This window comes from Neomonachus schauinslandi, chromosome 13 (assembly GCF_002201575.2).
Source record: "Neomonachus schauinslandi chromosome 13, ASM220157v2, whole genome shotgun sequence".
NCBI lineage: Eukaryota > Metazoa > Chordata > Mammalia > Carnivora > Phocidae > Neomonachus > Neomonachus schauinslandi.
In genome coordinates, this window is record NC_058415.1 from 19136075 (window position 1) to 19163610 (window position 27536).

The 27536-nt window shown below is 41.2% G+C and overlaps 1 protein-coding gene across 1 annotated transcript in view; it reads right to left on the bottom strand.

The window, feature by feature from the left end:
• Positions 1–27536, bottom strand: part of GNA14 (G protein subunit alpha 14) — a 185342-nt gene that overhangs the window by 77922 nt on the left and 79884 nt on the right. The window contains exon 2 of the mRNA XM_021689376.1: positions 7853–8037. Coding sequence (XP_021545051.1) covers positions 7853–8037 — 185 coding nt within the window. The remainder of the gene's footprint in view (positions 1–7852; positions 8038–27536) is intronic.

Consider the following 27536-nt stretch of genomic DNA (forward strand, 5'->3'; position numbering starts at 1 on the left):
GAAAGTGCCAAAATATTTTAAGATTTGATTTAGGCAAAATACAAAGTAACAGTAATGACGTGGAGCTACTTTAGAATACTTTAGATCATTTTTAATTAAACCCAACAGAGTTAGAAATCAAGTGTTAGAAATCAGGTGTTAGAAATCATCTTCATGATCATCATGATTTTAATCAGTTGATGTGTAGAGCCCTAACAATGTTAATAATTACCCCAAACAGGAAAGTCTTTCTTTCCAAGGTCAAGTTAGCTCCTGGTATCCCGGAATGAGACAATAGCTGACATAAAATTGAATGAATGAATCAGGTGTTAGAAAGCAAGATGAAGTACATGACATGCAATGTCTCAAAGCTCCCTGGAAATATCCAAAAGGAAGTGTCAATGGAAAAAAAAAAAAGCCAACTGTTCTGGCTTCTAACAAACATGGGTTTTACTCTAAAGGTATGTTTGTTTGTAAACACACCTATGCACCTGCATGCACTCATGCAAACACACACCTTTCAATAATTTATTTCTGGGGCGCCTGGGTGGCTCAGTCGTTAAGCGCCTGCCTTCGGCTCAGGTCATGGTCCCAAGGTCCTGGGATCGAGCCCCGCATCCGGCTCCCTTCTCAGTGGGAAGGCTGCTTCTCCCTCTCCCACTCCCCCTGCTTGTGTTCCCTCTCTCGCTGTCTCTGTCAAATAAATAAAATCTTTAAAAATAATAATAATAATAATTTATTTCTGTTGGAGTCATTACTGTATCCCATTTGAGCTCCCCCCACCCCCAATAAAAACTTTTAATACAGACAGGATACTCTCTAGAATGTTTTGCCTGGGCTAATATTGCAGAGCTTATTAACCAGTTAATAAGAAAATCTATGTCTAAATTCAAAAATAGGGGCGCCTGGGTGGCTCAGTCGTTAAGTTTCTGCCTTCGGCCCAGGGTCCTGGGATCGAGCCCCGCATCGGGCTCCCTGCTCGGCGGGAAGCCTGCTTCTCCCTCTCCCACTCCCCCCTGCTTGTGTTCCTTCTCTCGCTGTGTCTCTCTCTGTCAAATAAATAAATAAAATCTTAAAAAAAAAAAAAAAGAAAGAAAAGGAAAAAAGTATAAAAAAACAAAAATAACAGAACATGTGACTCCATTGGCAGGATTCCAATAAAAACCCAGGGATGTTTTGTCACGTGTATACGGCATTCCTTCATCAGTGAAGTAACTGGCTGTTCAGAGAAGGCAGGTGTGAGAAGAGTTCAGGGTCATCACACCTGTCACCTCTCTACCAACAGAAAATGAGGATGCAGCTCTGCCAAGAGGAACAGTTGTGAAGGACTTTAGATCTAACAAGGAAGATCTAACACTGAGGATCATTCTAGCTTTTATTACAGAGTTTGAATCATGATGGTGTTTGAACATCACATGTTCACCTTTATATTTTAGGATAACAACAAAGTTGGATGCAATTCAAAAGACTCAAGGCAAATATTTCACACATGTTGGGTGAATGAATAGAGGTTCGACGAGACTGATGGTCTGGTTTCCGGTTTGGTTTCTGGATTGTTTGTAACTTTGTGAGATTTCCCCTTTTCACCAGGTTTTTTAAAGCATTTCTTTGGATGTGCTAAGTTCATACTTAGCCTTGAGGTAAGGGAAGAAATGAGTATCTCAATGGCCAAATCAATCTCATTGGCCCCAAACCTTCCTCAACTTCCAAGCCAGGCTAAAGGGATAGTGGGGTTAGTTTTACCTGTGATGGTGATAAAGGAGATAAAGGAGAAACCCAGTTCTTTCTCCATCTTATTCTTTCCTGTTTTCCAAACTCTTACATTTCAAGCTCTGATTACAGCAATTTTCACAGTAAAGTCAACACTGCTTAATCAGAGAACTATTGGCATAAATGGAAAAACTCCAGCCCAGGATTTTGGTGGAGAATTTCTTGTTGTTGTTATGACACTAGCTAGAACTCCAAGTTCTTAGTAAGGAGAAAAATGTACCATGCGATTTTTAATATCCAATGGGACACAGAAAGAAAGAGACTGAATTTAACATTTGCCAGAGAACCAGCAACCCTGGGCTACAGCCAAAGTCTGAACATTGGCCTCCCTGTTCCCAGAAGCTCATGCAGAAGCTGACTTTTCAAACTGGATGAGGAAGTGGGACTGAAAAATATATTTAAACAGATGTTTTAAAAATTAGAAAATAAGAGGGTCTTAAAATACTTCAAGCTCTGAGAAACTCGTCTATAAAAAAGTGGCAGAAGTTGACCATTTTCACTTAACTGTGCCTGATTTCCTCATAGGAGTCTTTAATAGACCGATCTGAAACTTCAGGCCCTTGCTTTCTGAGGATGATGTTAAGGTGGAGTTGTTCTATACACACAGATATGAAGCATTATCAAACCTCCTTTTGGCGTTAAAAAAAAGTAATGCCCCTGATCCTGCCCCATAAATACTAGACTTCTTTAATGTGAAGTTGGATATTTGATGTTTAAGCTGTATACCTAGAGAATTACCATCTCAATAAAGTATCTATTAAAGATGAGTAAAAATATTTAACTACTTCATTTCCTAGAGTAGAATCTCCACTTACAACATGTAAGGTATTTTTACTTCAAACATCATCTATACCTTGAGCAGATTATCAACCTGACCTGCATCCCTGATTCTTTACTGACCAAAAAAGAAATGATCATTTCTGCATAAACAATAGTAGGAAAAGGAGGATGAGAAAGCACCAGTGCCATGACTTCCAGAGATTAAGATATAGCCCCTTCTTCTTCCCTGACCCCCGACCCAATCTCTGGAAGCTCTCGGCCTTAGACTGGCTGTGCTAGGCCCCGTAAAACCCAAAGGAGACAGAGAGTCTGCCCTGAAATCATATAGGTCACCTGGAGATGCTACCATCACAAAACTCATCAAGGCAGCCGACTGAGCTGGACAAAACAAACATCCCCAGTGCCAGCCATTCAATTCACCCTCTGGTGGAGATTAAGCAGGTCATTCCATGGAAAACATTACCGGAAGTCTCCCTCCCCATTATGGAAAGACTGATAGGAAAGCAGAACCCAGCTTGAACACCTCCAAATAATGTTAAGTTGGTTCTCAACCGTGGGTGCCTAATCAGAAGCACTGGGGAAGCTTCTAAAAGTCAATCTCAAAGCTCATCAAAAACTAATGATGTATTGTATGGCGACTAACATAATAAAATTAAATAAAAAAATTAAAAATTAAAAAAAAATAAAAGGTCAGGCCACATTCCAAGAATACTCAGCTTTGACTCTCTGCAGGTGGTACCTGGATGGCAGCAGCAAATCTCCCCAGGTGATTCCAAAGTGCAGCCAAGATTGAGAAGGACTATTTCCAACGTCTTTTGGCCTGATAAACCTAGCAGTCAGGAGACGGCGACGTGGGTGCCAAAACTCAAGACACTGAACTGGTGATAAAGGCGTACCTGTTACCTGCAGAACTTCCATCAGAACCAGCAGAGGTCCTGTGAGTCAATTCCACACCCCCCAACCCCCAACCCTACAATTCAGCTGTGGTTGGCAGGATGGCCCAAGCCCATCCTCTCAACTGTGCCTTGGAATTCAGCAAAAGCAACCTTAAGGTTCTATTCCTCTCCCTCCTAATCATTTGTTTCAAGTGATGCAATACTTGGTAAAGAACATATGTACCATGCTTCCTAAACTCATAATTTAATACATGAACACTAATCATTTTATTATCTTATGATCTGAGCATGGTACTTTGTTACAGTTTCACCTTTGGAATCGGGAAAGGAAAAATTCATTTTTCACAGAAAAAATTATTCGGCAAACAACAGAGAAGGAATGGACAACAAAGACCTAAGCAAGTAATATTAGAAACAATAAGTCCATTTTTGGTTTTTGAATTTGCCCCAGTAATAATCTTGTATTTCTGGAGTGCCATTTCATTTGCAGACCACTTCCTTTTGCTCATGTTGGCTTAGGAAGTAGATAGAGCATGTGTTGTCGGCATTTAACATTTGGGACAATGTAAGACCAGGGAGGTTACATGGCCTCCCCAAGGACTAGGGTGTGCAGCCACGGCCTACAGATAAAATCCACTCGTGGCCTGTTTTTGTATGGCTCATAAGTTAAGAATAGCATTTACATTTTGCAAATAGAGTTTCCAAGTGAGCCCACTCACTCGTTGGCACCTCTCTTATGGGTGATTTTGCACTATGACAGCAGAGCAGAAAAGAGATTATATGGCCCTGAAAGCCAAAAATATTTATTCTCTGGCCCTTTACAGAAAAAGATTGCTGACTCTTGTCCAAGACCCACAGGGGAGTGGGGTTTATGACCAGAGCAGAGTCCAGATTTTTGAGAGCCAATCCAGTGTTCTTTCTACTCAACCTTGTGCCTCTCTGTAAGCCTGTGGTCCATCCCAAGCATTTTTTTGAGGGATAAGAGGAAGTTCACAAAGCATAAATGTAGGTACTTGGAATAGAAAGAAAGAAGGCATTGAGAAGGGAGCCAGATAACAGCAAATGAGGAGGCGACAGGAGAGGAATCTGATCCCAGCAGAGACCATATCCAGAATCTCACCTGATTTAGATGATTTAAATGATGAGATTTGGAAACTTCTAAGTTGAGATTTCAGTTAGATTTGAGACTTAGAGTTCATGCTGGAATGGGACAAATATATTTTGCATGTGGAATTAACATGAATGGGGGGGCAAAGGGCAGACTGTACTGGGTTGAATAATGTCCCCCTAAAATTCATGCCAGCCCCATACCTCAGAAAGTAACTTTATTTAGAAATAGTCAGTAATAAGCAAGGAAAGGATTGCTCGGACTGTAAAACAAAGAAATAGTAACTTTATTTAGAAACCTTTGTAGGTATAATCAAGTTCTGATGAGGTCATCCTTGGGATGAGGGTGGGCTCTAATCCAATGATTGGTCTCCTTATAAGAAGAGGGAAATTTGGACACAAAGAGGGGAATGCCATGAGAACAGAGTCACACAGGAGAGAACTCTATGTGACAACAGGCAGGGACTGGAGTGACATGTTTACAAGCCAAAGGGTTCCAAGGATATCTAGCACCACCAGAAGCTAGGAGAGAAGCATGAAACATAGGCTTCCTCAGAGCCTCCAGGTGGAACCAATCAACCTTGACTTCAGGCTTCCCGCCTCCAGAACCATGAAAGAATGTGTTTCCATTTTAAGCCACCCTGTTTAAGGTACTTTATTACAGCAACCCTAGGAAACTAACGCAGATTAGTGGTCAAGAGGAGTGGTCTTTGAAGAAGAATCAAGACCAAGAGAAAAGGAGGGAGTCGTGGAGCGCCAAACCCCATAAAGAAGTTTTTGTTTAAAACACAAACTCAGAGTACCTCTAGAAGACCTTAGTGGAAAACAAAATGAAACAGAAACCCAGAGTCCCTGATGATTCGATCTAATTGGGTTTTACAAACACATGTTGCCAAGGTACGCAGAACTGACTAACATTTAAGCTTTTTCTTCCCAGTGGATCTGTTTACAAGCCCATCCCCTAAATTCCAGGCTTTCTCCCATCACCCCTCCATGAATGGGAAACAAAATGCATTTTACAACACAGGAAAATAGATTAACTAAAATCTCTGCAAGGATGTTCCTGACATACCTCTTTTCTGAAATAACCTGAAATTTCCACAGATGGCCTAATTTTTAAAATACTTTGTACAGTGGACCCTTGAACAATGCAAGAGGTGGGGCACCTACCCTGCATAGTCAAAAATCTGCATACAATTTTTGACTCCCCCAAAACTTAACTACATAGCCTGCTGTTGACCAGAAGCCTTACCAATAACAGTCGATTAACCCATATTTTGAACATCTGTTATATACTGTAGTCTTACAATAAAGAAGCTAAAGAAAATGTTAAGAAAATTATAAGGAAAATACATTTACAGTACTGTATTTATTGAAAAAATCTGCATGTAAGTGGACCTACACAGTTCAAACCCGTGTCGTTCAAGGGTCAACTGCATAAGTGATTAAAAAAGAATTACACACTTTTTTAAAGATTTATCTGAGAGTTGGGACACCCGGGTGGCTCAGTAGGTTAAGCGTCTGCCTTCAGCTCAGGTCATGATCCCAGGGTCCTGGGATTGAGTCCTGAATTGGGCTCGCTGCTCAGTGGGGAGCTTGCTTCTCCTTTTGCCTGCCCTGCCTGCCGCTCTCCCTGCTTGTGCTCTCTGCCTGACAAATCAATCAATCAATCAATCAAATCTTAAAAAAAAAGATTTATCTGAGCGAGAGAGAGAGAGAGAGAGAGAGAGAGAGCATGAGCAGGGGGAGGGGCAGAAGGAGAGGAAAAAGGAGAGAATCTCAAGCAGATTCTCCACTGAGCACTGAGCCCAACACAGGGATCCATCTCAAGACCCTGAGATCATGACCTGAGCAGAAACCAAGAGTGGGCCGCTCAACCAACTGAGCCACCCAGGTGCCCCAGAATTGTACACTTTCAATCAGATACAATACATGTATCCAAACAATGTATCACAGAACCATCAGTCACTTCTAGAAACTCCCAATGGCTCAGTATGCACCTCTTACATTGCTTGGCACCAGATATTCTAAAGGCTAATTCTCCAACCAAACCCCACATACACACATTTTTCAGCACAACATTTTTGAAGGTTGAAACAAGATACATTCCTCCATTTCTTCAAAAGTGTAAGAAAATGGTGGTAAAGACATGAGGTTGCAAACACAATATAAAGGTAAGTCAAAAATTGGGTGCATCCTATGTTCCTATGCAATTCAGTCACTGAATAATAAAAAACTTAGATTGACTGCTTTGAAACTCTTTGTAGACCATATATAAAATATACATGAATACAGTTGCTACAAGTTCATGATAAAGTTGTCCTTGGGGGCCGCACTAAAGCAATGCTGGCACTTTAGCAGCTAAATTCTTTTTAGTAGACCCACAAGAGATTCATCTGAGACAGAGTATTCTTCTTTATCATGATGTCCTGTTGTATCTTGGTATCAATTATTTTAAATAAACTATTTTTGATCTAGATTCTTAATGAACTCAGAATTTTCCAGTGGATTTGCCTTCCAGTATACCATATACAATTGTTATTTGCCTCCTCCTCCCACATTCTTGTTTCATTATTTTCCTATGTTTTGAAATATAATTGTATTTTTTTAAAGATTTTATTTATTTACTTGAGTGAGAGAGAGAGCACAAGGTGGGGGGTGGGGCCGAGGGAGAGGGACAAACAGACTCCCCGCTGAGCAGGGAGCCCAATGCGGGACTCGATCCCAGGACCCCAGGATCGTGACCTGAGCCAAAGGCAGGCACTTAACCGACTGAGCCACCCAGGTACCCCTGAAACATAACTGTATTTTAAATAACCAGTGGTGATACCAAAACAAATACCAACTTGATACTAGTACTTTATGAGAGCCTAATGCTAGTTGGGACATAAGCCTCACGCTCCTAAACCATCACTTAGCTCCAAAAATAAAGAAAGAAAACCCACCGATAGCTCTGAGTGGTCTGCAGGGCATTCATGACACTATTTCCTAAGATTGGGCATTCTGGAAAAGCCCAAGATTTCTACTGTGCCAGTGGAGAAATTAATGGGGCATCTTAGCTGTACAAGTAAACGTATGTGTCTTCCTTTTCTCAGCACCCGAACAAATCAATCTAAATGCCTGCATTTCTGAATCACTGGGGACCACCACAATACTGTACAGAGCTAAAGTTCATCACATTCTTCTGGAGTTTGAGCTCCAGAGTTTCTTTGGCTTCTGACCAAAGCACTCCGTCAATCTTTCTTGTCCAAAGCCATATGCTATCTAGAGAAGGAAAGCATGCATCCACAAGTAGGGTCAATGCCCCTGCGGCGCTTTACCTTATTCTGCTCACACACGTACTGTATCCTCAGAGTGTCCATGGCTCTGATCATGGCTTGCATGGCGGTGAATATGTTTTGGTAAACCAACTTCGTGAACCCCTTTCTATCTTCATCGCTGTAACCAGACCCATGGATGATTCTCATTTGCTTGATAAAGGTGCTTTTGCCACTTTCACCAGTTCCTGGTAAGACAACGTAAGGGGAAAACACAGTCAGTGCTCTTTGAAAGGAGCACACTGGGCAAGAAAGAAAGGAGCACACTGGGCAACACCTCCTGGCGCTGTTGGTCTGTATTACGAAGACTAGGTTGATGGGGTGAACTTGAACTTGGAAAGGGCCTGCCAGTAGTAGTATCCTAGACCCCAGGCAGAGGGATCCCATCTTGTACCTTGTGCTTTGGAAGGCCTGATCTCTCTCTCTCTCTCTCTCTCTCTCTCACACACACACACACACACACACTTTATTAGCGGTACACGAGTGTCTCTGTCCCTTGGAGTAATTCTAACCATCAGCTCTTGTAACTAACACTGTCTTGGCCCCAGGGAACTGCTCCCCCACACCCCTTGTCCTAAGTTCCTTCGACAATTGGCAACGGTCTGAAAGCCCCGAACATTTGAGGGTTTCATCACTGCCAATACAGCAGTGACGGTGATGGGGGCTGCCTCAGAACTCAGAGAGCATTTGAGCAGGAGGATAAAAGTCTGATTCACCTGTCAATTCCCGCCTTTTGGACACACGAATACAAGTGATCCTTGCACAATCAACCACCATCCCCAGTTGCGCCCACTGTCTGTATTCTTGCTCCTCCTCCCATTCCAATTTGTAGTTCAGGAGCTCCTCCAAACTCACAGACCCTGCACATGGCAGCTGAGGAACAGTTCACAGTATCAAACCATTCCTACTGCCCTGAAATCAGTAGAGATGTCCAGGTGTAAGGAGTGAAATATGCCAGGACTTCACGTTACTATCAGACTGAGATATTGCTTCAAAGGACAATGACAGTTATAGTGTAAGTGAAAGAGATTTCTATGATGCAATTAAAATATTTTCTAACATTCCCTGTGATAATTTACTGTACCTAAAACTAATATAATGTTACATGCCAATTAGATCTCAGTAAAAAAGGATAATTTATTGTATGAGACCCCATTACCATGTTTGTATTCTTGCTCCTCCTCCTCCAAACTCACAACCACAAGTCATGTTATACTTGTGGTCCATTTTCAAATCTCTGTATTGCTTTAAGAATTCTGTAACAATTCAGGTTGATGTGCCCCCAGCAGGGTAAAATTTCTTCAGATTGAAATTAATGAGAAACTATCTCAGAACTAAAATGATTCAAGATAAATTCTAACTTTGAATGGGTGAGTTATACAGTATTCAAATTATATTTTAACAAATCTAGTGCAAAAAAAAGTTGTCTCAGTATTTCTGTCAAAAGAACACAAATTACATGAAGATCTTAATTAAAATATAATTAGTGATTTTTCTATAAGGGCAGAAAAAACTGTGGAATAGGAAATGATTAATTATAAAATCTTTACTACTTACCCATATCTCATTGGCCCAACAGAATACCCAGACAGTGCAATTATAGATAAATTCAATCATCTTTGATACTTTGCTGACCCTGAGTCACATAAAAACCAGAGTTGTACACACCTTTTTTGACATCTTAGTTATGAAGATACGTTCATCATGGTAAGAGGATAGAACAGATTGATAACAGGTTGTTAGCTTGATTATAATCTGTAACTATTTCAACTTACAGGATGTGGGTTTCTATGTGGACTCTTACCTGGGCCCTGCAAACATCAGGGTAGGGCCTATCACAAGGGCCTGAGAAACACTTAAGAGACTCGATCAATTTTTCCACATGGATAGCTGAGATACACCTGTTAGCGTTTGATAAGATTTTTCCTTGCAAGAAAAAAATGTTCCTATAGACTGACCTTTTCAAAACACAAACCTGCTTTTCTATCTCCCCAACCTCACTCAAACCCTCAACAGCTAACTTCCCAGTCTTCTCAGGAAGAAAGACAAACCTCACTACGGCCATCATGGCTGTGTGGTCTGGCCCCTTGGTCTTCACCAGCCTCCTCTCACATAGGCTTCCTTCCACCCTCTACTTTCTGGCACACTGGCCTTCTTGCAGATCCTCCCTTCTCACTGTCTTTGCTCATGCTCTGCATATTCCTGGAATGTTCTTCCTTTGTCCTGCTCGCCTTGGCTCATGGCCTCCCTAATGAAGTTAGGTTCCCCGACTGGAAGTTCTCATGGTACCAATTGTAGCAACATGTTCTGGTTGCACTTTTGCCTATTAAAGTCATTCTCCATTTGACATGTGTCTCCCCTACTAGCTCCTAAGCTCCATAACAAGAGATGGGGGCCATGTTTGTTTTTACTCACATTGTCTCCCCTTGTGCCAGGATAACGTCTGACACTTGGCACATGCTTAATAACCATTTAAGTTACTTTAAATTGTGGTAAAATAGACATACAATTTAGCATCTTCCTCATTTTTAAGTGTTCAGATCTTAGGTGTTAAGTACATTCACATTGTTGCATAATCTCCAGAACTCTTCCTCCTGCACACGCGTTAAACAACTCCCCGACTTCCCGACTCCCTGCTCCAGCTCCAGGGGACCACCATTCTACTTTCTGTCTCTATGAATGTGACTACTCTAGATACCTCATAAAAACAGAATCACACAGTATTTGTCTTTTTGTGGCTGGCTTACTTCACTTAGCATAATGTCCTCAAGGTTCACTCAAGATGCTGCATGTGACAGATTTCCTTCCTCTTAAAGACCTGAGTAGTACAGCAGTATTTTTTGAATACATGATCACAATTAAGAGTGTCCCCAACCTCAACTACCTGGATACTACAGGTATGGGCAACAGGGTAGGTTATCCTCTCCCAACCACCCCATGAGCTATGTGAGCAGCATGACTTCAATCACAGCAGGAACCACCACAAAAAGTGGGCAAGCAGGAGGCTTATCCTGATTCTCTGTGACCTTTCCTGGGTTATTCCTCCTTCCCAGTATTGGCAACTATTCAAGTAGTCACTGTGTGTCAGCTGTTCTATACAAACTATCTCCTATCTTCTTGCAACCACCCTACGAGATTTGTACCGTTCCCTTTGTTTTACAGATAAAAACCCTGGGGCTCACCAGATGTCCAACAACAGATGAATGGATAAAGTAGATGTGGTATGTGCGCGCGTGCACACACACACACACACACACACTGGAATATTACTCAGCCATCAAAAAGAATGACATTTTGCCATATGCAATGACGAGAACGGAACTAGAGGGTATTATGCTAAGCGAAATAAGTCAGAGAAAGACAAATACCACATGATTTCAGTCACGTGTGGAATTTAAGGAATAAAACAGATGAACACAGGAGAGGGGAAGAAAAAATAAAATAAGATGAAATCAGAGAGGGAGGCAAGCTGTAAGAGATGCTGAACTCTAGGGAACAGAGTTGCTGGAGGGGAGGTAGGTGGGGGGGGGATGGGGTAACTGGGTGATGGGCATTAAGGAGGGCACTTATTGTATTGAGCTCTGGGTGTTATATGCAACTGATGAATCACTAAATTCTACCTCTGAAACTAAAAAGAAAAGAAAAAGAAACCCGGGGCTCAGATTAGTTAAGTAGTCTCTGCAAAACCATACCATTAGCAAGAGAAAGACAGGGCTTTATTCAATGAGACTAATGAGAGACTCTTGTCAGGGAAAAAAGTCAAGGTCATGACCAGTAGGACTCAGCTATACCGGTCTAACAAAGACAAATGTGAGGTTCACATCCACACACTGAACCCAAACCTCATAGGGTTTGGGTTCAAGCCCTAGCAGAGCCACCATCTTGCAAACACAAGCTGCCAGGCTCAGGAAGAACTTTCGGACAGGTGCGTGTACTCACAAGTAGCCTCACTGCCACCTCACTTCACCTCCGGAGGTAGGAAGGGTGGGTGCTGCCTTCCGATGTCAGAGATGCCACTCGCCCGCTGTGAGTCAGCAAACAAGGTAAGGTTGGTGCCAATGCAGAGCTGGGGCTGGAAGCCGGGCTGCCGATGCCTCAGCCTTCAGGTTTCCCAAAGATATCCCTGAAGGAATTTTTTCCCCCTCCATCCCCTCAACAGTCAGGCCAGCCCCCTTGGAGCTCTCTAAGCACCTGGGACACCCCAGTCCCATCTCGTAATTGCTTGTTTGCAGATCTTTCACTACTTAGCCCAGTAAGGGTATAAAAGCTTGAAAGTCACACATTTGGGTACCATGAATACTGTCTGCTACAGAGTTGGCTGTCAAAGAATGGCAAAATGCAGGTATGAATGGAACAAATGTGAGAAGCCACAGTTTTCTTTTATAGGCCTTATACCCTGGTCAATCACATAAAAATAAGATATGAATTGTCTAAAGGATTGCAATGACATCAGGTGCCCCTGAAGCCACCATTTCATGATGACTCTCAGCTCTCCAAATCCCATACAATAAAGTGAGGACCTGTGGGAACCGTATACTGCCTGAACTTGGTCCCAAGTCCCAGATTACATTAGATCTCTGCTCTTACAGGATCCTGGGGTCCCTGAATCTCCTTTTGTCTAAGATGCTGCCGTGCATTCTTCTGTTCCACGCCAGCAAGGTTTGACCCATGGTCCAGGGCTACCTTACCCCAAGCAAATACTAATCCTTCTGCATTTTATACACCGTGAAGCTGATGTGAAAGGAGAGATTATGTGACTATCTCGAGGCAAGCTGTGATTTTGGCCCTGCGACCAGAAAAATTACTCAGGACTCAGCCCAAATTTCTACCAAGGTAGAGAATCTTTTTAGTTATAAAGGCCATTCACCTACAAGAGATTAAAGCCAACCCCACCACCAGCCTCAAACATAGTAACAGTTTTTAAAAGTCATTGACTTTTCCTTTTGGACAGGGAGCATTTCCAAAAGAAAATGTTAAAAATGATTTTAAATATTAATGAAAAAAGATACAAGCTTATTTGATAAACACCAGTATTTTTAAATATTCTTCAGTTTATATTGCAGTTATTTGAAGAATAAGAAACCAAACATGGAGGAAAAAAGGCCAGGTTAAAGGCAAAAGAGAGATTGAGAGACATGCTCCACTGGGGGGCTGAGGTCCAGAGAACAGAGTCTCAGGGTGGGAGGTCCACTGCCTCTCACATAAGCTGCAACATGGATATCCCAGTTAGAACCTTCTTTGTCCAAAAGGGAAACTGAAAACTAGAGAGATTACATAGTTTATTTAATCTTTGCCCAAGGTCGCTCAGCTTGGAAGTGCTGGGTCTTGGGTCGAAATTCAGGTCTGTGTTGGTATGTGCCTTTCCCATGATAACACCTTGTGCTAGTTTTACACTGAGCGTTTCCCCAAATAAATGGTCAAGTCCCACCCTCTTATCGTTTTAAGCGCAGTCTTTGTCTGGTACTGACACTGCAACACTCGGGACTTTATCTCGAATCCTTCAGAGCTCTGCTCTAAGTGAGATGTTTCCAGCAGCGGATGGGGGCAACAGAGGGGAAAGGTGGGGCTCTCTCTGCCATGACCGCTGTGACTGGGACCAACCAGAGGAACCAAGAAACTCAAGCTAAGGATCTGAGCTGACTTTCCGCATTTGTTCTCAGCAGAAACTCAACACTCATACTGAGTACAACTGTTTGTTCTGTGCAAGTAAAAGATCTAAAGGATAGGAGTTTTAGAATGAAAATGATTGGTGACTGGAGGATTAGGTGACTTAGCTTTTACCTCCCACCTAATCACGTCAGTAGCATGGGCTATTCTGCTTTGTTTCTTGTCTCTTTGTGAGGACTTTCTCTCGGGTTCCCCACCCAAATCACCATGCTACAGCAGATAATGAAGACAACCTGAGCCCTCACTCCTGGAGCAGCTTTTTAGGTCACAGGGAGGGGGAATGCCTTTGGTGGGAAGGTGAACTTTGGTGTCAGGTTACCAAGGGATTCTATCTGAGGGGGGAGGTGACAAGGGAGGGTGGAGGAGGGGCAGAGGTGGGGGGACCCAGAAGGGACCATAGACTGGAAGGACTTTCACTCCTGGACCCAACGCTGTTAAAACACCAGACAGGCAAAGGAATAAAATTAAATCCATCTCCAGATTCTTTTTTTTTTTTTTTTTAAAGATTTTATTTATTTACTTGAGAGAGAGAGAATGAGAGAGAGAGAACACATGAGAGGCGATAGGGTCAGAGGACGAAGCAGACTCCCCGCCGAGCAGGGAGCCCGATGCGGGACTCGATCCCGGGACTCCAGGATCATGACCTGAGCCGAAGGCAGTCATTTAACCAACTGAGCCACCCAGGCGCCCCCCATCTCCAGATTCTGTTCCAAATATTAATAAAGGAATTGGTTCTTTTCCCCCATTTAGTTTTTACTTCAACGTTTGAGTATTTGGAGGAAAAAAAAAAACCCAACAATGGTTATAAGTACTTTTAAACTTTCATTAAGTTTGAGGTTCTTGCTCTCTGTCATCCTACAACTAGCCTCTGTAATGAAATCAGCGGGTAGCGTCTTGGTAAGGCACTTGGCTGGTAACAGATTCCCCCCAGAGGCTCCAGGACCAGTTCTCTGCCCCCTCGCTCTCTGGCTCAAACTGCGTATCAAGTAAGGCTCACATACTCCCCTGAGTCTCTCCCTGTTAAGCTCTGCCTGGGCTCTCTGCCTCTCCCCAGCCCCTTAAATGGGAGCTATTTCCTTTCCCAGAATAGCCACTCAATAAGTGGTTAAACTGAACACACATAGCTTGCTACTTTAGCATGCTTGGCATACGCCATATGTGTTCTGTTTCATAGAATTTGCGTTCTATTTCAAGTTAAAACTCACCCCTACAGGCTTTTTCTTTCTGTGGCTGAGGCACGTGCACCTTTCACCTTGCAGGGCTGCGGGCTATCCTACGAGGCTCCTGCCACTGGCATTTCCTTAATCACTGTCTCTCAAAACTCCATCATCTGAATACCCATCTTGTGACTTTTTTTCCCCATGTTCATATACCACCTTTATGAATTTTTATTATTCAGAAAAAATTTTTACTCAGGTTGTTATGAAAGGAAACACGAACCGTTATAAGTGAAAAATGAGTACCATTTGCCATGTGTTGTAACAACGTAAGACTTCAGCAATATTCCAAATGAAAACATCCTGTCTATCAGTGATCCAGGTATCACATTCTGGTAAATAATACATACAAATCACTATCCTCTTTCTGTGAAATTTGCCCTTTTACTTAAAGGAATCGCCCCTTCTTTTTTCTCTAGGGACCTCTGGAATTCTACCCATGAACCTCATCCAAGTACGAAAAAAAAAACAAAAAACAAAAAAAAACTGAGGGTTAAAACTCATGTTACTGAAAAGGGGCCAACAAAATGTCTTAGCACTAAAATTCTAAACTCTTTCTGAGATTTGAGAAAGCAATGTGAGATTCAACTTTCAGCTTAATTTTAAATACACAGAAAAGCTCATGGGGAAAAAAACAGTTGCTTTTTAGGAGCCAAGAGGGAAGAGAGGCCAAAGCAAAATAAATCCTTTGCAAGTGAAGACCAAGGACATTTGAACAGTAAGCCAATTGTTCTAAAGTTCACCTACAATCTTTTGTAAAGACAGCCTCCCCAAGGGCCAAAGCAAGGAGCTGATAAAGCTGCTCAGAGGGGCAGAGCCGTCTCCAATATTCTGGGATGTTTTCTGAAACCATCTGTGAGAAGCCATTGTCTTTTAGCTCAGCTTTACAGAAGACAAAAACAGAACAAAATGTAAGTCAAAACATAAACGGGGACACAATTCTGGATGTTGGTATCAATGATCTGAGACCTACAGGCAGACAAGGGTGTGGACCTACGGATGTGACCTGCAGGCTGGTTCTATAGGGCTTTATTTCTCTGCTATCTCTGGAGCCTAAAACACAGCACGCAGGAGGAACCTAAGGAATCCATATTTGGGAATGGTTATCTGTTGACTAAGACAACCAGGATGATCATGATTTTGAAAAGCAATAGGAAGTAGGTTTGTCTGGCCAAGAGAAGATTCAGGACCTGGATGGGGTCTGTTGAGTAGATAAAACACCCCCACACAGGAGCAGACACCCTGCAGGTTGCCCTTTCTGATGAGGACACGTGAGACCCAGTGCCAGCCAGGCAGGGAGGCTTGGGTTCCATAGCAGGGTTTTCTGATAGTGGGATTAATGAGTTAAAAAATTCTTTTTGTCAAATCTTTAAGCAGGAGCAGTTCTCAGCAGCAAGGAGGGCTGCCCAGGGAGAGTGTCTCAACTTGGGGCACTCTGGCCCCGAACTCACAGCTGACCTTGGGCAGCCGCCAGCCCACATAGCAGGAGTTCTGCACCTGTGAGTGCTAGAGTCCTGGTGCTTGCTGCTCTCGATACCGATGGCGGACAAAATCTGGCTAAGTTGGGGGAAATTCCAAATGATTTCTCACTGTGACATCGGAATGAATGTTTGTGTTCCACCAAAATTCATCTGTTGAAAACCTAATGCCCATGGTGATGGTATTGAAAGGGCCTCTGGGAGGTGATTAGGTCATGAGGATAGAGCCCTCGTGAATGGGATTCATGCCTTAATAAAAGAGGCCCCAGGGAGCTCCCTCACTCCTTCCACCATGTGAGGACATAAGGAGAAGTCTGAAACCTTGAACTGAGTGCTCACCAGAACCAGACCATGCTGACACCCTGATCTCTGACTTCGTGCAAGAACTTGGGAATATGCATTTTTGACCACAACTCCAGGGATTTTAATACACCCAGTCCACAAACGCTTTGGGAAGCACTTTCCCAGGGCTCTTTCGAGGGCAACATCCACTAACATAATCTACCTGGGACAGGAATGCTGAAGTTTTTATATCATATTTGATTTACTTGATGGGTTTTTACACCCAGTCCCAATTTAATTTATGCATAAATAAAATATCCCCATAGGAGCTCTGTTTTTCAATTTCTAGAGGGAAAACATTTTTAGAATGCCATGAAGATTCACTTATTCAAGTCAGTCCTGTCTGCTTCTGCCCAGCCCCCACGTCACCATCACAACCATGTCACCTTCTCCAGCTTCTGTGCTTTCAAACAGAGGAGGTGTTAGTTTTTACCAAAGCAGCAGCAACAATGTCCTACGAACAGAGAACTGGAAACAATCAAAGACAGCGTTCATGGCTGCTCTCTCAACAGAAGAGGTGAATAACAGGGCTTCTGAAACAAAAAGGGGAAGCTGCAAGAAATTAAATGAGGAAGTTTAGTAAACAGTTTGAGATTAAAAAAAAAAATCTGAGACTAAAACAATAGGGGGAATTCAAAGATGATGTATATTTTATAGTCTTTCCATTTCACATTAGCCTGCCAAATCATCTTTAACGACTCACCAAGAAGAGCAGAGTTCTGAACAATTCCTATGGCAATTCCTGCCATTTTCGGTCATCCTTGGCCTCATTTTAATGAAGAAGGTATTTAAGTTCAAACTTGACTTCTGAGTTCTTATTTCCAGGAAAAGCCAAAAAGTCACGCTAACAATGGTAATCACAAAAAATTTTTGAATAATTGTTTTTCTGATTTGAAGTATCAAAAACCATGTACTTCTCACAATTGTCATAGTGTATTTAAAAGTTCAATGCAATGGGACAAGGCTAATTTTTACTCTAAATTGAGTTATTTACCTATACAACCAAATTTCTATAAGTTGTTTTAAATGTGGTATTCTTTAAAAATGCGATAAAATTTGTTTCCCTCAGTATTAACTGCTTTATGTCAGGAAATAGTTGTCACTGATTGCTATGTCATTGATCTCTTGTATATGGTCACATGATCCAGAGGTCTTAGTTACTTACCAAACATTATAACTGACCCTTCCATAAAGATTTACACAATTTTGTTCATTCTGTGGCAATAGCTCATTTGTGTAAGATTCTGGAAAAGTAACACAATATACAGAATCTTAAGAATCAAATGCTTGTTAGTGACAAAATTCTCTTCTGGAAAATGCCCTGAACATCAATTATTTTTCCCTAAAAATGGAAAACTATTCAAATAAACTCTATGGCTGACAGGTAAAATATTAGCAATTTCATTACAACTCATTTCACTTGGAAAGGAGGGTCATGAGATCCCTATCTGCTCTATGATTCTGACTCATCATTGGTTTACTTTCCAAAAAGACAAATTGTAAGCATTTTCATACATGGTTTTAGAATCTTCTACTGTTCACCATTCCTCCTGAAAAGTAACATTTTCCACCCATTCTTACAGAAATGTTCACCAAGAAATCATAACACTAGGGCACAGATAAGACTTTGGCCTCTCAACCTTTGATAGAATATGTAAAATTTTTTTTCCTTCTTCAAGTTTTTATTTCAATTCCAGTTAGTTAACATACAGCGTAGTATTAGTTTCACGTGTAGAATTTAGTGATCCAACACTTTTTTTTTTTTTTTTTTTTTTGAAGTAGGCTCCATGCCCAGCGTGGAGCCTAATGCAGGGTTTGGACTCACAACACTGAGATCAAGACCTGAGCTGAGATCAAGAGTCGGAGGCTTAATTGACTGAGCCACCCACGTGCCCCTGATTCAACACTTCTATACAATAACCCGGTGCCCATCAGAAGTGCACTCCTGGGCGCCTGGGTGGCTCAGTTGGTTAAGCGACTGCCTTCGGCTTAGGTCATGATCCTGGAGTCCCGGGATCGAGTCCCGCTTCTCCCTCTGACCCTCCCCCCTCTCATGTGCTCTCTCTCAAACAAACAAAAAAAAATATAAAAAAAAAAAAAAAAAAAAGAAGTGCACTCCTGAATCCCCATCGCCCATTTAACGCACCTCCCCACTAGGAAGCAACAGTTCGTTCTCTATAGTTAACAATCTGTTTTCTGGTTGGCCTCTCTTCCCCTACTCCATGTTCATATGTTTGGTTTCTTAAATTCTACTTATGAGTGAAATCATAGTATTTGTCTTTCCATGAAGAATTTCCATTCATAGAAAAGGGCTAGCACTACACTCAAATGACTAACACTACAGTGAAGCTCAAGTGAAAACTTGTGCTTGTACAAGTTACCATCATCTCAAAGTTTGATTTTGCTCTTATGACAAAGAGGAGAAAGAGCACAGCAAAGACAAAAATTACTTAAAGGAAAATAAAGAAGCTCTTAAAAGAGAATGGACCTAAAATCCTTAAGCCCCAATAAGAGTAGGCAAGGAGACGAGGTAACAATTTCGAAACACTAAAGCATCTTGCTAAAATAGCAGCAACTCCCTGATTCACTCTTCTTTCCATCCCCTCCCACCCCAAAAATAAATTTAAATGAAAATAAATTGTTACTTAAACAAAAGTGCTGTTACATGTAGGATCATGTTAAGAATGAAAACTACAGCAGCATTATTTGCAATAGCCAAGATACTGAAGCAGCCCAAGTGTCCATCGATTGATGAATGGATAGAGAAGATGTAGTATGTGTACAGACATATATGTATAACTACATATATACATATGCACACAATGGAATATTACTCAGCTATAAAAATGAACGAAATCTTGCCATTTGCAACAGCATGGATGGAGCTGGAGGGTATTATGCTAAGTGAAATAAGTCAGAGAAAGACACACCATATGATTTCACTCATATGTGGAAGTTAAGAAACAAAACAAACAAGCAAAGGGGAAAAAATGCAAGAGAAATAGTCAAAACAAGAAATAGACTTTAAGTTATAGCGAACAAACTGAGGGTTACCAGAGGGGTGAGGGTGGGGGGATGGGTTAGATAGGCGATGGGGATTCAGGAGTGCACTGGCTGTGATGAGCACAGGGTGATATATGGAAGTGTTGAATTACTGTACTGTATACCTGAAACTAATATAACACTATATGTTAATTGGAATTACAATAAAAACTTAAGAGTAAATAAAAAATAAAAACCACAAGAATTCCAAAACTGCAGGGTTTTAAAAGTACAATGCACTATCACTGTGTTGGATGAAAAAGTTAAAAAATTGTTATCTTTTAGTCCTTCTCACCATTCTGGCAGAATATGGTATTAGTTTTATTCAGACTTAAGTAGATATGCAAATAGGTATCCGGTAGTGTTCAGCCCACCACTGTGATCAAAATATGTGAATTTACGTTTGAAAGGTCTAAGAACAAAAGGGTTAAGTCACAGCAGGATATTGGCAAGGTCATCAACCACTTAAAAGTCAGACCACGTCCTTTTTGCCTTTCTTCCTCTCCTGCAACGGTCTGCTAACATGTCCAACTCGTCCTCACACTGCTCCAGCATCACCTTTTCCATGAATCCCCAGAAGTCCCAGGTAGAAATGCTCATTCTCTTCTTCCTGTTACGACTATCTATTTACATCCCACTACTGTTGCATTTACCATGATGTTTATATGTTTACATGTATTCAGTAGTCTGTGATTTCCCTTAGATCAGGAACTCTCTTCTACCTTTGGACCCCAGGACTGCGGACAACACCTGCATAGAGTAGATACTCAATAAGTGAATATTTTAAGAGTTACCTAGGTATCATGTTCCTTAGCATTCTGATTGACACACAGCCTTGGAATCTTTCCTACCATTCAATTCAGAGGGGCCTTTCCCAACATAAATGAAATATCCTCTCCTGCTATAATTTTGCTCTCAACCCCCAATTCAACAAACAAGTTTGTGCCCACTCAACTCCCAAGTTCTCATCAAACTATCTTTATTATGTCTTCATTCTCTGAAAAAAATGTTTTCCTCCCTGGTGCATAACTGGGAATCAAGGAAGATCACAGTCCAATTCAGGATGTGCTTAGAGTCATTTCAATCATTTTTGAGCACATTGTAAGTGCCTAGGCTGAGCACGAGTTCTAGGGCATATGTCTCCATGCAAGCGGGGAAGGCCAACTCCTCGGTTTCCTTTCCTCCAGGCCCAGATCCCTTTGAGGCTCTGTCTCCCCAAAACTATTAGTTCATGAATGATTAAAACTAAAACATTAGGGTAATAATTTTTCAACGTGTCTCTTACAGATACCCAAAAAAGTTAAATATGTATATATTTAATTTCCAAGGGACAGTCTAATGATTCATAACTAATAACAATCTCTAGCCCCACTCATCAAGCTCTGCTTGTGGAAATAGGTTTTCAAAAACTATCTAGACTTCCCTTTCCAGGGTGGATTAAGATGACCAGAATGACCATATCTTCCAGTTGCCCAGGACCAGTCCCTAGTTTATACTTGTCGTCCTGAGGTAATTATTAATAGCATCCTTTATCATTCTCAAATGTGTCCTGGCTTGGACAATGAAGTATATGATCACCCTTAGTATAACTCTGTCATGGTGGGGTTGAGAGACACTTGACAGCATCCTCTGATGTTACAACTCTAATTCACTACTTAGCCCAAGGTAAGAAAATCTGTCACCAACCAGATTTTCCTTTTCATAAACCTCCACTATAACAGCAGTGATAGCAAAACCCAGCTTTCCAGTAAAATAAACATGTTTCTTATATTGGGAGGATATACTTTTTTGAGCTTGCTATAAAACCAGCTCAACAATGTTACCCAACTAGCTGCTTTGTTACACAGTGGGAAAATGTATGCAAAAGAGGTCATTTCAGCCAAGCAAAATCTGTCTATGAGATAGCGATTATCTCTATTAATTACATATGTCTCCAGTGACCTACTTGTGGAGGAAAAAAAACTTTCCACCAAAAGCCAATTTGATGTTTCTTCCAAGGCTGTACTTAAACATATGAAAGAAATTGTTAGTCTCTTTTCTTATTCTACACTAAGCTGCCTTTGCTGTGATAATAACAAGGCTTAGTCCTCTAAGGTGATGGGAAGCAAGAGAGAATCATTTGAGGATTATTTTCATTTCACCCCAATGATACAGACAAGCTCTTGAGGTCTTGTCTTTGGAATGATGGAGAAGGCACTATGGCAAAATAACTATAACCAGGTGCTCATTTTGGGTTGAGTGTTTCTTTCTTGGAGATAAAGGGCCTATCTTTCTGAAATCCTAGATTTTTATTTATGTATTTATTTTTAAGTAGGCTCCGTGCCCAGCAAGGAGCCCAGTGCAGGGCTCGAACTCATGACCCTGAGATCGGGACCCAAGCCAAGATCAAGAGTTGGATGCTCAACCAACCGAGCCACCCAGGTGCCCCTGGAATTCTAGATTTTTTTAAGATTTTATTTATTTGACAGAGAGAAAGACAGCGAGAAAGGGAACAAAAACAGGGGGAGTGGGAGATGGAGAAGCAGGCTTCCCGTGGAGCAGGGAGCCCGATGCGGGGCTTGATCCTAGGACCCTGGGATCATGACCTGAGCTGAAGGCAGATGCTTAATGACTGAGCCACCCAGGTGCCCCTGGAATTCTAGATTTTTAATGTACTAATCGACTGTGTGACTTTAGACCAATTACTTAAACTTTCTGAACCTCGGTTTCCTCATCAGTTAAGGAGGCAGAATAATACCATTTCTGTCATCATTGGTTCTAAGAATTAAAGTCACTTTAATTCTAGAAAACACTATTCAAATAAGTATGATATGTGCTGCTAACTGTGGAAATGGAAAGATGAAATTGAGGGTTTAGAAGACTGAATGCATCTGCAAGACAAATTTAGACACAAAAATCATAACCTTTCAGATCAGGATGTTGGTGAGATTTCTAATAATGGGGAAGTTAGGGAAGTAGTGCCTGTTTTCATTTCCTAGGTTGTTATAACCAACTACCACAGACTGGGTGACTTAGAACTATAGAAATTTATTCTCTCACAAAGGCTTCTGAGGGAAAATCTCTTCCTTGCTTCTCTCCTGGCTTCTGGTGGTTGTTGACAACCCTTGATGCTTCTTGGTCTGTGGCAGCTCAACTCCAATCTATGCCATTGTCTTCACTTGGCCATCAGTCCACTGTGTGTCTGTGTCCAAATTTCACTTATAAGGTCACCAGGCATAATGGATTCAGGGCCCACCTTAGTCTAGCATGACTACATCTTCACTTGATTGCATCTGCCAAGACAGTATTTCCAAATAAACTCACATTCACAGATTCCAAATTCATCATGAATTGGGGGCACTCTAGTCAACCCACTACCTGGTTGAGAAAGGTCATCACAGGCTCAACACTCCAAGAAACTTGATGTAATAACTACTGGTAGGATTTTACAGAAATTTAAAGGATATTAGGGGATTCCTCCACATTTTCTAAACATAGCAAACCTTTTATACTTCCAACATGAAAGGGAAAAGGGCTTTTCATTGTTTCCATTTGTCGTAACTACCATTTGGACTGTTTCTGGGATGCTCAAGAATTTTCTCCTGAAAGTTTTTGCCCCAGCACTCATGTTTTATGTGAAACAACCTTCTTCAATGAAGTTACTTTATTAGGAGTAAATGTGGGTAAGCAATTAAGATTCTGCATCAACGTGGCAACATCACTTGAATTTCATCAGCAACAACCCCACAAGTTTAGATTCAGGGGTCCGATCCCAATGTTATTTGGCCAACTTTTTGTTCAACTTTTTAACTTTCAACTTGAAAATCTTTTGATAAGGCATACATTTACTAGTTCAACACAAACTCTCCCACATTCTATCCCTAGTCCCCACTGTCTTATGCCAGGTCCCATCACACATTTATGGTACCTGCTGGAGCCCTGGAAGCAGGAGTTTGCCAGCCCTGAACTCCATGATCTCTCATAATCCATTTCACCCCAAATCCCCTCACTCGACAATTATGGGGCTATTTTCCCTTGTTATTCAGTTGTTTTGTAATTATTCTCAGTTCAGCTTTTTCTCCCCCACAACTAGATTAAAAATAGCTTTGTATTTTGTATCCTCCCACAGCACCTAGCCTAACAATCTGCACAAAACAGACATTCAAATGCATGCTGGCTAAAAACCAAAGGGCCAGCAAGACAACATTCTGCCATTATTCTCATCTTCCAGGGCTCGACACAGTGCCACCCTTAGAGTTGGACAGAGAAGCTTCCAAATGTAGAAGGCCTTATTCTGAACCTCATCCCTCCCTCATTGCCCAATGGAACCGTGAGGCCAAAGGACCAAGGGGTCATGCCCACTTATAGTCCATGTTCTCTCCCTAGCTTCACATCCATGCTCCAGGCACTTAAGACCCTGGAATTCCACTGGTCTCGGGCCTACTGCCATGGCCTATGTGGGCCCTTCCTCAATCCATCCTCTTGAGCATAAACATGCCACTAGAAGGTACATCCCTAGTCTTGAAGGGTAGCCAAGGGACAGATGTTTTGACAGGGTGTGGACAAAGTTGGATGTACTGGCATGATTGCATGCAAACCTTCTGCACTGTGGGGGGAGGGGGGGAGTGGCAAGGGGATGCTAGCTTGACATCCAGCTGCCGTTTATACCCATGCCCGGGTCCAGTATGTGTTAAGTGGTTCAATGGGCATTCAGGGTTGAAGAGGTAAATATTAACGGCAGAATTCTCCTATCTCTCACTTTTACACAGGACATACTCTCCAGTCTCAGTATATTTTGGTATAGATCTACCCATTAGAGAAATAATGGACTTTTAGTCATTTGCTGAAAGAATGACAAATTAAAAAGAGTACTTGTTTTCACCCAGGGCTTCTAAGAGCTGAAGAAAACTTCAAAAGCATGTAAGGATGGTACATACTATTAGCTCAATGTGCTAAGATTCTTCTGAGTTAGCCAGTGTTTCTGGACCAGCCATATTACCCAAGAAAATTGGGAATGCTGTCACATGGTCACAACATTCAAATCAATATCCAAATAACCATAACCACAGAGCATATCTAGGTTCCAAATGCATGATTATAAAATACATTCAAGTGAGGCACCGCAGTGTGAAATCAATTTGACAGTACTAATGAGAAGTGCATTTAAAATATCTTTGACGTAGCCATTAAATCACACTTTATATATTCTCCTGTGATCCAACCATTATCTATACTTTGAAATCCAAACAGAATCTAATGGGAGATGGAAATGAGATGGCCTTGGCAGAATTTCACTGAAGTCAGGTTGTCCACAGGAGAAACAAGATTAGTTATAGGCTACAGTGCATATTAAATGTGTGCATATTAAAACAGTCATTTCCATATTCTCTCTCATACACTGGAATATTAGTTACAGTAGGTCTCAAGCTCAGACTTGAGATTTTCCCTTACTGGTTATGATACTGTGAGCCTAATTCCTGCTTTAAATCCTCTATGGAAATGAAAATTCAGCTCTGATTTTCCTGATGAAGACAGTGAGTATTTTTAAGCCACTTGGTCAGTCTCCGGTTGTCCCTGCCCTGACTCCAACATATATGGATGCATGTTTTTCCACTATAGACTTCAGGGAAAAAATTTCAACCTCTTTGGCAGATTAGTGAAGTATTTTCATTCAACTCTGTGCAGAACTTACATGCCCACAAACCAACAACAATCCAAACCAAGAATCCTTGGCTAATGCTCTCACACACAGTTTGATGTACATTCTCCAGCTGTTTTTTTCTTCTTCTCCCTCCTCCTTTCTCAAATTCTGCATCTTCTTGGGTTCCTGGAGGATACATTTTTTCATTCATCCACTAATTTTTTATCATCAAAACACTGTCCTGCAGATCAGCAGGATTTTTAACTTTCTTTGTTGTGATTATGACATCAGGTCAACCACCACCTGACATAAACTCATCCTCTGTCTACCCTATCCTGCCCTTTTCCCCCATGAAGTACATCTGTGACAGATTCAAGACTAAGAGTCTAGACATACACATACACTCACCCACCCATCCTTTCATATAACTTTAAGTCTCCAGGCCATCAGGTGCTGAAGCTGCTTACAGACTGAAGCTGAGCCCGTTTTACATGGAAACTTGTCCTGCTCCTAAAGTCTGGTCAGTTCCAGCCCACAGGAGGAAATGTAGAGAGAAAATACATGAAAAGGACTGTTTTCCTACTAGATCTTTGGGAACCAATCTTTTAAAAGGGGGGTTAGTAGTGTGTCCTTTGTTTTTCTTAAAGGAAAGTCATTTTCATTCTTCTTGCCTTACCTGGTAGAAAATATATGTAGTGGTTTTAGAATGATACTATTTGCAATACAGCCTTAATATAAAAAATTTCAACACAGGCAGCCAATTATTTCCAGAAAGGTTTAAGATAAAATAGAATCTATAATGTTCAGATTCTGAGGGATTATTTGCTGGTTTGCCTTTTTTGTTTGTTTGTTTGTTTTGGGGGGAATTATGGTGAACAGTGAATTATGGTGAACAGTGAGGAAAATGTGGAGGCCTTGAGAGACTGAGAGATGAGCAAATCTAAGAAAAAGATTTAGACATGAAAATAATGGCAGAAAAGATGCTCTGAGACAATTTAGGTTTTTAAAGCCTTGGTCTGGGGCACAAAACAAAGAATTTGTTGATGAACTTCACTATCTGGAGTTGGAAACTGACAAGCTCTTCTTGGTCCTGTACTCTGAGGGATGTTACACGTTACACCAGCTGGTAAATTCAATGATCTTTCTCCTTATGGTATATTATTTATAATAATTACTTTCTGTCCCTTTACGAATTCCAACATCACCTCACCAAATATATATTCTGATATAATAAAGGAATCAAATGCTACAAAAGACCCAGTTCATCCAGCAAGCAGAGGTAATCTCTTCCAGAATCATCTACCAGTGTAGCCCTGGTTAGCTTTGATACCTCAGAGAAACAGAAGCTAATTTAAAAATCACCACCATTTTACCTTAGGTTTGTTTTTTAATATGCCTCAGACATTTTGTTATTATAACCAAATTTAATTAGTCCTGTTAAGCACCAGAATTAAAATGCCTAGAACAATCTGATTCTCACCTACTTTCTATCTAGCATCAAGCAATGAAAACCTTGCCTGACAAGGGAATTCTGTAATGTCAGCGGACAGGTAAAACCAAGGGTAACTCAATCCAGGGTTTTCTAAAGGTTGCCATCTACTGTTTTATTATGAGAATCCAGAAAGGACCACTGCCATTTTACCTAGTGGTGACATGACCTGCTGGAAAAGTATGTGCCAAAAGGCTTATCAAAATCCCCAACCAGCTTCATGGAAGCCAACAATCCTCATACATCATTCAGAGGAAATTTATAAATATTTATTATTAATGAAATGGTGAAACCTCAATTTATTAGTCTTGTTCTTTTTCTCTCCTCCTCCAACCCAACTCTTGGATAAGGCAAGGCTCCTTACACTGTACCTCTGCCTAAGACTATGCAAGAGACAGACAGGGAAAAAGTGAGGAAAGGTTCATTTACCTACGAACTGTGTGCCAGCCACCACACCCACCATTCTTATAAATGACATCTCAATAAATAGTGTTGTGACTAGATCTTAACCATCTGGAAAAAAAAAAAGTAACATCTGTACGGCCCATCAGAATAAATCCCAGATGAATTAAAGATGTATATGCAAAACAATCTCAATGATTAACAGACTTCAAGAAAGTAAAGCTGAATAGCTGTCCAATGTTGCACTGGGGAAATTCAGATTATTTCAATATAAACAAAATGTAAAACATGCCATTTAAAAAAAAAAAACATGAAAAAAACAAAGGCCTAGCTAGGGAAAATCTACTCCAACATAACAAAGAATTTACATTTTTCGTTTAAAGAGCTATTGCCAATCAAGTTTTAAAAGACAGTATCAACAAAGTACGAA